Source organism: Haliotis rubra, unplaced genomic scaffold, assembly GCF_003918875.1.
Source record: "Haliotis rubra isolate DU_JTF1 unplaced genomic scaffold, ASM391887v1 Scf1553, whole genome shotgun sequence".
Lineage (NCBI taxonomy): Eukaryota > Metazoa > Mollusca > Gastropoda > Lepetellida > Haliotidae > Haliotis > Haliotis rubra.
The window spans coordinates 93,387-104,984 of record NW_025765507.1 but is presented as its reverse complement, the minus strand read 5'-3'; the positions used below and the strand labels follow the sequence as shown (position 1 = coordinate 104,984).

Below are 11,598 nucleotides of genomic sequence, written 5' to 3'. Positions count from 1 at the left end.
TCTGCAGTCTAGACTACCAGTTGTCCCACTTCCATTTTGTAGAAGCCGCGGTGGTTGAGCGGTCTAGGCGTCTGACTTTGTGTGCTGGCGATTAGGTGCCCGACTCTGAGGGTGTGGGTACGAATCCCGGATGGGACTCAACTCAAAAAGTACTAGAATCTGTACTTTACTAAGAAAGTGTAATCCCAAATATAACATATGTTACATTTGACCACTTTCTAAACTGGCATTGTGTATTTCAAATATAATACATGCAATAAAATATGTCGGTTACACCTACATGGGTTGGCAGTCTGATGCGTAGAAAGATGTTGAGAAGATATTTTATCGATAAACAAATACGTGTATGATACTGTTGGTGTTTCAGTTTTGTTTTTGTTTGTTTCTTTTCTGTTTTGTTTCTGTTTGTTGTGTTTGTTTCCTTGCAAAATGCGATATTCATCTCAGGTCAGGTCCTAGATAATGGAGTCTGATCCAGACAACCCAGTGAAGGGCATCATGAGTTGGATGTAAGCCGTTGACATGCACCTACCATGCAAACCTGACCATCCTATCCTTAACATGCATGGGTAATAGAAAACTAACTCCAATCCGAATCTTACTGGGGTTTCGTACATATTGTTCCTTGGTTTGTCACTAAGCTGTGTAACATTTGTAAAACAATTATGAATCAGTTTTCTGTGTGTTCCTGAATAATCTAACATAACAAATCTGAACCTCACGACGTTTGCGACTCATCATGTTCATCACAACAGTCAGGGTCGGTGGAGTAGCATACTGGTTAAAGCCTTCGCTCGTCACGCCGAAGACCCTGGTTCGATTCCCCATATGGTTACAATGTGTGGAGCCTATTTCTGGTGTCCTCCGCCGTGATATTGCTGGAATACTACACTCACTCAGTGTCCATGCTACATGTACATCTACTGACTGGCATTGTGAGCATGGATCTTGGCAAATGGGGACGTGAATCAACCATGCATGATCGTTTCTCATATCCCAACTTCCATTCTAAGAATAGAGTTATTTTGAAGATTGAAAGCCACTTGCTGTAATTACGTTCCCTCGGTGAAGCAGATAATACAATATGTTTGTGTAGGCTAATTTGCACTTAGTACTTTCTGGTGTCTTTATATATCCTCAGCCCTAACCTTAACACACACAGTAAGGCATGAATTTTCTCAACCCCAACCTGAAGTCAGTGATTACAATATCACTCCGTGCTGTATCTGCTCATTTGATATGCAGCCATGATATTGCTGGACTGTTGTGAAGACCGGCGACAACAAAGTGCTTTAGGATCCACTTAAGACACTGACTTCATGTACTCTTCAGAAAAGAACCGCATGAGGGAGAATGAGAATGTGTTTTATTTTATCTCTTTATTTCTTGTTGAAAGGTACAGGGTATTACATGATTATATACACAATCAAGTGAATAATTTGAGATACATGTACATATAATATTGCATATAATATATGATTTAATATATTTTCATTTGTACATTGAGCGAACATAGAATGAAAAAACATTAAGTAATTTCTTTAATGTTTTCACATGACAGCCAAGGATTGATGAGTAATTTAAATTTATCATATGAAGAGAATATGAGAATGTTGATTTTGTATATGCATGAGACATTCAGTATGAATACAATATATTGTTCGACCGATCGTTTTCACATGCTTATTAACTGGCGTAGTGCGCAAACGTACCGGTTAATTGCTTTGGGGGATTTCGATACTGCAAGTTTTTAACACGTCTCATTGGAATGGCAAAATGCCTAACCTGAATGGTACCAATAGCATCATCACCACAATATATTTTGAACATGTCTGCACTCTGCAGCCATATTTTGGCGTCCAGAAACATTGCGAAGGTATTTGAGGATCTACGAGAATGACAGCCATTGGATCAGGGCCTTCATTAATCTGTGGTGACAAAGTTTCTGGACGAATGGATAATGTTTTTGGTTCGTGACCTCTGCTAAATTGTTGGGGCAAATATCAAGACAAGTTGAGGCCTTAATATCCAGTTCCTTGGATCGTCAGCTTTAACGTTCACCAACAAAGGTGCTGCCTCTATGCCAAGACTCTGGTATCTCAGTATTTATCATAAATTGATTTTCACCTTGTGCTGTAATCTTCCCGAAACTGTTCATATGTTTCCGTGGTATTTCCCTCCGATCTAATTGCGGGCGCACAGCACATGTCACAATCTCACACGTTGTCAACAGCCAATCCGGGAGTGTCAGTGTAGGTTTACAGTAATATCGAAGTTGATAAATTGTAATACAGTAAACGATTTTGTAGAATTAACACAACAGACACATTTCTTCAGCATAAATTTCCAGTTCATAAAATATGTAGAGTTGATACGGGATACGTGAAATGAAAAGTGAAAAAACAAGAGCTGACCCTATCAGGCTTCTATAGTTTAAAAAATAGAGCTGGGATTCCCCCCGTTAGGTCACGTGATTGTGTTTATTGATGACATCAGCAAGCAGACGAGCGATGTTTGGACAACTTTGAAGCTAAGTAAGTTTATAGAAAATGTTTGCAAAGATCGCACAAAACATGCATTACGTGCTAGACATAAAGTTGCATTTGTTTTGAATAGTAGATGACTGTACGTACGCAAATTGATGAAAGTCTGAACATGTTTTGCTCAGACCCGTGCCGATCAACTGATGAACGTAAACAATCGATAGGTGGCGCATTTTGGCGAGTGGCTCGTGAGAAATTATGTCTTTAGAAAATACCATGGGAACGTAAGTACCACGGAATCATATGACGGCATGGTACACCTTAGACGGGTTGTCTGTACCTGACTCTGAGGGTGTGGGTTCGAATCCCGGATGGGACTCAACACAAAAAGTACTAGCATCTGTACTTTACTAAGGAAGTGTAATCCCAAATATACTGTTACTTTTGACCACTTTCTAAACTGGCATTGTGTATTTCATAGGTTTCGGTCTTGGGAGCCGTGCCAATTAACGCTTATCAGAGGGGTACACAAAGTCCGCAGTCTAGACTACCAGTTGTCCGACTTCCATTTTTGTGGAAGCCACGGTGGCTGAAAGGTGTAGGCGTCTGACTTTGTGTGCTGACGATTAGGTGCCCGACCCTGAGGGTGTGGGTGCGAATCCCGGATGGGACTCAACTCAAAAAGTACTAGAATCTGTACTTTACAAAGAAAGTGTAATCCCAAATATAACGTATGTTACATTTGACCACTTTCTAAAATGGCATTGTGTATTTCAAATATAATACATGCAATACAATATGTCGGTTACACCTACATGGGTTGGCAGTCTGTGTGATGCATAGAAAGATGTTGAGGAGATATTTTATCGATAAACAAATACATGTATGATTCTGTTGGTGTTTCAGTTTTGTTTTTTTGTTTGTTTCTTTTCTGTTTTTTTTTTCTGTTTGTTGTGTTTGTTTCCTTGCAACATGCGATATTCATCTCAGGTCAGGTCCTAGATAATGGAGTCTGATCCAGACAACCCAGTGAAGGGCATCATGAGTTGGATGTAAGCCGTTGACATGCACCTACCATGCAAACCTGACCATCCTATCCTTAACATGCATGGATAATAGAAAACTAACTCCAATCCGAATCCGGGTTTCGTACATATTGTTCCTTGGTTTGTCACTAAGCTGGGCAACATTTGTAAAACAATTATGAATCAGTTTTCTGTGTGTTCCTGAATAATCTAACATAACAAATCTGAACCTCACGACGTTTGCGACTCATCATGTTCATCACAACAGTCAGGGTCGGTGGAGTAGCATACTGGTTAAAGCCTTCGCTCGTCACGCCGAAGACCCTGGTTCGATTCCCCATATGGTTACAATGTGTGGAGCCTATTTCTGGTGTCCTCCGCCGTGATATTGCTGGAATACTACACTCACGCAGTATCCCTGCTACATGTATATGTACTGACTGGCATTGTGAGCATGGGGACGTGAATCAACCATGCATGATCGTTTCTCATATCCCAACTTCCATTCTAAGAATAGAGTTATTTTGAAGATTGAAAGCCACTTGCTGTAATTACGTTCCCTCGGTGAAGCAGATGATACAATATGTTTGTGTAGGCTAATTTGCACTTAGTACTCTTTTATATCCTCAGCCCTTAGCTGGGGTAATGGTTACGTTCCTCGTCACGTGAATACCCCGGTTCGATAATGGGCACAATGTGTTTTTCTGGTGTCCCCCGCCGTGATATTGCAGGAATACTGCTAAAAGCGGCGTTAAACTAAACTCAGTCAGTCAGTCAGTCAGCCCTAACCTTAACACAGTAAGGCATGGATTTTCTCAACCCCAACCTGAAGTCAGTGATTACAATATCACTCCGTGCTGTATCTGCTCATTTGATATGCAGCCATGATATTGCTGGACTGTTGTGAAGACCGGCGACAACAAAGTGCTTTAGGATCCATTTGAGACACTCACTTCAAGTACTCTTCAGAAAAGAACCGTATGAGGGAGAATGAGAATGTGTTTTTATTTTATCCGTTTATTTTTTGTTGAAAGGTACAGGGTATTACATGATTATATACACAATCAAGTGAATAATTTGAGATACATGTACATATAATATTGCATATAATATATGATTGATTTAATATTTTCATTTGTACATTGGGCGAACATAGAATGAAAAAAACATTAAGTAAGTTCTTTAATGATTTCACATGACAGCAAAGGATTGATGAGTAATTTGAATTTATCATATGAAGAGAATATGAGAATGTTGATTTTGTATATGCATGAGACATTCAGTATGAATACAATATATTGTTCGACCGATCGTTTTCACATGCTTATTAACTGGCGTAGTGCGCAAACGTACCGGTTAATTGCTTTGGGGGATTTCGATACTGCAAGTTTTTAACACGTCTCATTGGAATGGCAAAATGCCTAACCTGAATGGTACCAATAGCATCATCACCACAATATATTTTGAACATGTCTGCACGCTGCAGCCGAAGGTCCGTTCAACGTTAACCAGGACACCCTATATCGTTTCTGGAATTGGTATACCCGCCTGTATTCAACCCAAGATCGTCCGAGAAGTTATAAAGCAAGAGTTTCATCCCTGAACACGATCGGTACTAAATCCGAGTCTTTCATTGACGTCATCAAAATGATATTGTCACCAATACTTGATGGCAAGACCAAGTACATAGGAATCAACTGCCAGGGGCTAGACCACGAACAGTGGTATTTATTCCTGTATTGAGACCTTTGCATCGACGTAAGATTTCTTTCCATGGAAAACGGCGTGTCTACCTACGTCGAAGTGAACGTTCTACATTAAACCGCTTTCGATCCGTTGGAGGATGTGTGCCAGATCACGTACACAGACATCCGGCTTGATGGTGGTTCTGAGGAATCTGAAAGCAAATCGGGACATCGACATAAATCTTCCTATTGGCTTTTGGTATTCTTCATAATTCCAACGTTAGTGTCTCCGAATCTAGAGCATCAGTGGGATAATATCGATAATTGTGTGCATCAATGTCAACATATGTCACAGGCACTTGCACCACTGGCCTACACATTGCAGGAATAATCGTGGAGAATTCTACAGAATAGACTCTATAGACTAGGAAATGTAGAACAGTGATACCGGCACACGCTGGTCACGCAGGTACTGATCGGGACGACCCCATCTTGAACGTACGTTTTTTGTAACAGGACAATCGGTACTGCAATTGTATCATCAGATCATGTGACAATCATCACTCTAAGCTTCATCTCTGTATCAGCAATTCAAATACAGTACGCACAGTAAAAAACTTTCAACTTGTTTTTTGAGATTGTACTTGGTCACAAGATATTGTTAGGTTTTAATACCTTTCTTTCTTAGATTGTATGTGGTCGCAGCACATTAACAAGTTATGACATTTTATCAGTATAATATGTCAGTTTTCATTTTAGCCATACCCTTGTGAAATGGCCTACAATAACTATGTCATCACATTTATCTTTCTCCAAGGAATGTGTGTAAAAGTTGTTGTAACCATTCTATTGGTGAGTGAGTGAGAGTACTGATATCTCAAACTGTTTCATTTTATGTCACATGTTATGTTTCCATTTATATAAAGCTCTTCAACGTTCCCTTATATTGGTGTTACGTTTCAACGTATCTCAGAAAATATGCACTTGAGTATGTAGGTCAAGGGTGGAAGTAAAGATTTACTGAAAGATCTAGGCAGCAAACGGCTTAAACACAGCTGAACCAGCAAACGCGATGAAGGCTGGTCTTTTCTTTGTTGTATTCCTGTTATTCCCATCATGGTCATCAGCACAGCGTCCTAACATCGTGTTCATTGTGGCAGATGACCTAGGTGAGTGTATATAGTGCAGGAAGTAAGAAAGTGTCTACAGAAACGTACGTCATTCTAAATGTGTCCTGTTTTTAAAGTAAAGATGATAACAGTGGTGTATAGTCTACACATCTGACTATTCAGGCGAGTCGATGTGTTTAAACAGGTTGGAATGATGTTGGTTTTCGGAATCCTGACATGAAGACCCCAAACATCGACAAACTGGCCACAGAAGGAATCATCTTCGAAAATGCATATGTCCAGCCTCTGTGCAGCCCGTAAATATGACATATTGTTGCATCCTCAGCTTAAATGAAAATATATGAAACCACATCGACTGAGATAATACAATTATATGACTCAAATAACTTACAGCAGACATAACCTCCAAACCATGAATTAGAAGATTGTCCGTCTTATAACTGTGTTGTGACAGGAGTAGAAGACCATTTAGCAGACGTTTCCTCAAAGTAGTGGAGCGGTGGGGTAGCCTAATGGTTAAAGCGTTGGCTCGTCACGCCAAAGACCCGGGTTCGAATCCCCACATGGGCTCAATGTGTGAAGCCCATTTCTGGTGTCCCCCGCCGTGATGTTGCTGGAATATTGCTAAAAGCGGCGTAAAACCAAACTCAGTCAGTCAGTCCTCAAAGTAGTAAAGGAGATGAACCACATACATTGTTACATGTACATTATAATAACAATGTTACGATTTGTAATGGAGAATCAAATCTTTAAATATGTAACAACCACAGATGGTCAGAAGAATGAACCCAGTGCTCCAGTACTTTAGTTCTTAGTTGAACTTTCTTCCTCTCTCTTTAATATAGCATTTATGATTAATTATGCATTATTCTAGTATCAAAATACAGTCGTTGTTTCAGATCACGTACCGCCTTTATGAGTGGAATGTATCCATTCCACGCAGGTACACAGGTAATTGTATCGTTCCTTTATTACCATGATCAGTTCACAGTCATGTGTGAACTGCCAGGTTAAATTACATAATGACATATTACATCAGACTCTCATACTTAGTCACAGACACTTATACTTAGTCACGTCGACGATATTTCAGCCAAAAAGGTAATGCCCATATTTTCTTAAAACCTTTATGCTGTGGATGGTATGCAGTTACAAAAAACATAGAAAAGACTGGCACTAATGTAAAATCACAGTTCTGACATGTAAGGACCATTACGATAATGTGGATATCAGTCTATGGTCTCAAGGAGCCACAGTTATGATATGTTACAATAGGACATACAATACCTCTGACTCCTACAGGAGTAGCCTCGGTGCTAAAGAATATAGTGGTTGAACTATCACCTCCTGCATTTTTTGAGGTAACCAGGTGATGATTGAGTTCACACCTCCTGGAAGAAATGCATCATTCACTGTTATTGACATAATGTATGTTTGCGTAAAGATCGGAATGCCCATTTTCAAGAAAATATATGAGTATATAAGGTCATCGAACAAAACCCATTTATCTTCAGCATAGGACGGTGTTCCCTGACCAAGCAGTGTGTGTGCCCCTCAACTATACCTTCCTACCCCAGCAACTAAAGGCACTCGGCTATGCTACGCACATGATCGGAAAGTAGGTATTATGTTGGATTAAAGGGAGGAAAAAACCCGATAAACCGAGAAAACGTACAGCATACACAGCAACAATATAACCTCTGTTGTATATAGACCGCTGTCATTCACATACATAAACGTACGTACATTTAATGTGTGTACTCTTATTTCAGACGTCATTTTGTGTTCTGCAAGTTTAGTGCGGGAATATTTCTAATAGTTATTTTCATCAATGTGCACATATGATTATCAGGAGGAACATGTACAAGCATAATGTGCACTTCTCTTTTAGGTGGCATCTAGGCTTCTGCAAGTGGGAGTGCACACCAACCTACCGAGGCTTCGATAGTTACTTTGGATTCTATAATGCGCATGAAGACTACTTTAATCACACTGTTGGTGGGTATTATTCCACTAGTCAGGTTGTTTTGAAGCTTAATTTAAGGTCAAAGGTTCTGGTTTTAAAGGTGTGCATGAACGCAGATATATAACAGCCTAAATATTTTGTTTTTCATCAGGGCCCTACTTAGATTATAGAGACAATACCCTTCCGGCAAGGAACTATTCAGGACAATATTCTGCTGTAAGTATACAATGCCGATTGACTGTGAAAATATGTCAGATAACAATTTTCACACCATACACAATATTTCACAAAATGCATTCTTTCAAATCTTCGAGGTGACTTTTCTTTGCATAAACGTGCTGTAAGTTACTGTATTTATTTCAGATCACATTTGCCCAGAGAGCCGTTGACATCATCAACCGACATGACGTTTCACAGCCACTGTTTATGTACCTTCCATACCAGAATGTACATGCGCCTATTCAGGTACATGAATGTGTTGAATTCCAATCATTTCTCTTTGTGGCGGACTGTGACAGTAAACAGAACGGCAAACATAAGTTTAGATGATTTAACCCTTAATAGGCTACTTGCATACATTTCAAACGATTCTCTTTGGACTCTTCATTATGGATAATGCGTTACCGTTTGTAACATCATAACATCACAGAACAAAGTGGAGGAGATAAGGGAGTTCATACTAGCATGGAGTGAGTGAGTTAATATATTGGCATAATTTCAGCCAAGTTTACACTTACAAGTTTATACTGGCCTTGCATTATTCATTAAAATTTATATAACCTTTATCGGATTGTGATGGATATGTAATTGTTCAGAATCCCGGATGCATCCTTTGTTAATGTGTTAACATCACTATTGGATATCACAGGTACCTAAGACGTATGAGGACATGTACCTGAATGTGATTAATGAAGGGCGAAGAATTTTCAGTGGTATGTACGTTAAGGATTCTGAATTTTTAAAGACTTTTCTTGAGTTGAATTGCATCAGAATCATGTCCATTATGCATAAGGGGATATGGCGTTCGTGTCCTACATTCCTACTGATAAAACACCCGCGTAAAGGTCACACACCTGGACATATCGAAATACTGACCCACTACTATAATTTCCTGTAGGAATGGTGTCTGCCCTGGATGAGGCTGTTGGAAATGTCACCAAGGCCCTGAAGGATCGGGGCTTGTTTAATAATACTCTCATTTTATTCACTGCAGATGTAAGTAGCTCTGGTCTCAACAATTTTCAATCCATTTCATAGAGAATGATGCTTGTATCTTGTACTCTGTGGACATGTATGTATACACTTACTAATTAATCAGCCTGAAGGTCTCGCTAAATATAATTGATTATTAACCCTTAACAATATTACCTCTTGTCAATTATAACAATAAACTTTCACATCAGGATATATTTACATATCTGTTTTAATTTATTAAATACACACAGATGCATTTTATGCACATTAGGAATTTTGTTTTCTGGACAGTTATGTTTCATCAAACTAGTCATCATATCATCCTCCCTTAGAATAAACCATTGATCATTCAGAATGGCGGTCCAATTGAATGGTATGCGAACAACTGGCCCCTGAGAGGGGGAAAACACACGATCTGGGAGGGGGGCACGAGAGGGACGTCCTTCATATATGGTGCTGGACTCAAGAAAACGAAGACGACATACGATGGGTAACAGCATAGAATACAATTACATCAATGACAATAACAGTATTTTCGAAAACATGTTCCACTGAATATGTTCCAATTATATCATTTTGAATGCTGGACTCTTCAGTATAAGGCTTATTACTCTATAAAAGTCCGGATCTCAGCTCAAATGCTGTAAACTCATTATAGTAATTACAGTACATGACAGTACATGATACCCCTTGCATCTTTTTATAACACCCACTGACTATTGAATACATACACCAAAACTATTTGAAATGTTGTAGTCAGTGTTTGGCGGATTTACGCGTGTGGCTTATTGTAAATGTAAAACGTTTCTACCTAAACAGGATGATCCACGCTGTCGACTGGAAGCCTACTATAGTGTCTGCAGCTGGGGGAACTCCAGGTAGAAACTATTACACGATAGTGTCTCAACTGTAATGAAATGTATTCTGTAAGAACAAAGAATGAGTCATATGATTTTGTGAATGTCGTTTGGTATATACTGTTTCGAAATATTAACGGCAAAGTATCACGAAATGTGTCTGGGGTACAGAGACAACCATTGATGGAATGAGTCACTGGGATTCTATTCGATACGGCCTCCCGTCGTCAAGGACAGAGTTCATCTACAACATTGACGACTTTGAATTCCCAGACGAAGGTCATGCTGGAATAAGGTATGTTAAACTTTTTAGTCAAGCGAAAAAATATTCTAAGTACGTGTATATGGAATTCTACAAGGACACGATCCTTGAGCTTCCGTGAATTTTCATGATAAGCAGCCCCAAGGCAATTTCCATATTCACATGACATCCTGGTTCAAAAGCAATATCACAGAATCAGAATTGCCCCAAATACACTCATTATCAGAAAAGCAAAGAAATGCCCATGGCTGCATCCGTGTGTATCAGAGTAGGAGACTACAAGCTGATCCTCGGATACCCTGGAGGTCCTGATGGCTGGCACAGACCCATGAACAGGACCGAGGACGACAAATATGAACAGAGAGTTTACCTCAAAGGAGATCTGCCAGTCCAGCTCTTCAACATTCGAGGTACATATTGACATATACTATTTCTGAACTTGAATTAACGTTCATTATCTGGTAAATCTCTTTGATGCATAGTAAACAGAGCCATTAACGTGAATATGTACTGCTTCAGTGACAATTCCCAGGTATAATGGCCCCAATTCCTCTTGTTATAGCTGGAACTACCCGCTTATGGGTGATACCTAGGTTAATGCACGTTTTTAGCTCACAAGAACTGACTACTGTTGCTTGACTCCTGCAAACTGATCACCCTTACACTGAATACTATTACAGCTCCACCCCCAAATATTTCCATATATTTTAATTCACATTCAGAGGATCCGACTGAGCACAATGATCTTGCACAGCAGATGCCAGACATGGTTGCCAAGTTGCGTGCCCGGTTTGAGGACTACAAGAAGACGATGGTGCCAGCCAACTTCCCCGACCCGGATCCTGCATCTGACCCCAGAAAGTTTGGAGATGTTTGGAGTCCCGGATGGTGCTAAAGTGAATATGTCAACATTACTACATAATTATGAATCATGCCATAAAGTGTGTTTTTTACTCTGTACGAATGTGCAAAATGAAAATCGTCATTTTGTTTACT

At 39.6% G+C, this 11,598-nt stretch overlaps 1 protein-coding gene across 1 annotated transcript; it reads left to right on the top strand.

Annotated features, from left to right (window-relative positions):
• The first annotated feature begins 6,243 nt into the window (after nt 1-6,243).
• On the top strand, nt 6,244-11,596 carry LOC124270866 (arylsulfatase B-like). Its single transcript, XM_046705926.1, has 14 exons — nt 6,244-6,362; nt 6,508-6,619; nt 7,223-7,274; nt 7,838-7,941; nt 8,215-8,321; nt 8,441-8,505; nt 8,653-8,754; nt 9,158-9,221; nt 9,407-9,504; nt 9,837-9,973; nt 10,303-10,361; nt 10,512-10,635; nt 10,870-11,012; nt 11,325-11,596. Exons 1-14 carry the CDS (start codon nt 6,266-6,268, stop codon nt 11,495-11,497), a joined length of 1,437 nt encoding a protein of 478 aa, XP_046561882.1. The 5' UTR covers nt 6,244-6,265; the 3' UTR covers nt 11,498-11,596.
• Nucleotides 11,597-11,598: the final 2 nt, after the last annotated feature.

Excerpts from the sequence above, each read along its gene's own strand:
- LOC124270866 (XM_046705926.1), top strand. The coding sequence starts at position 6,266 with ATGAAGGCTGGTCTTTTCTTTGTTGTATTCCTGTTATTCCCATCATGG. Across the intron at positions 9,222-9,406 it reads AGGGCGAAGAATTTTCAGTG|GAATGGTGTCTGCCCTGGAT; the intron begins GTATGTACGTTA and ends AATTTCCTGTAG. Across the intron at positions 11,013-11,324 it reads CCAGCTCTTCAACATTCGAG|AGGATCCGACTGAGCACAAT; the intron begins GTACATATTGAC and ends ATTCACATTCAG.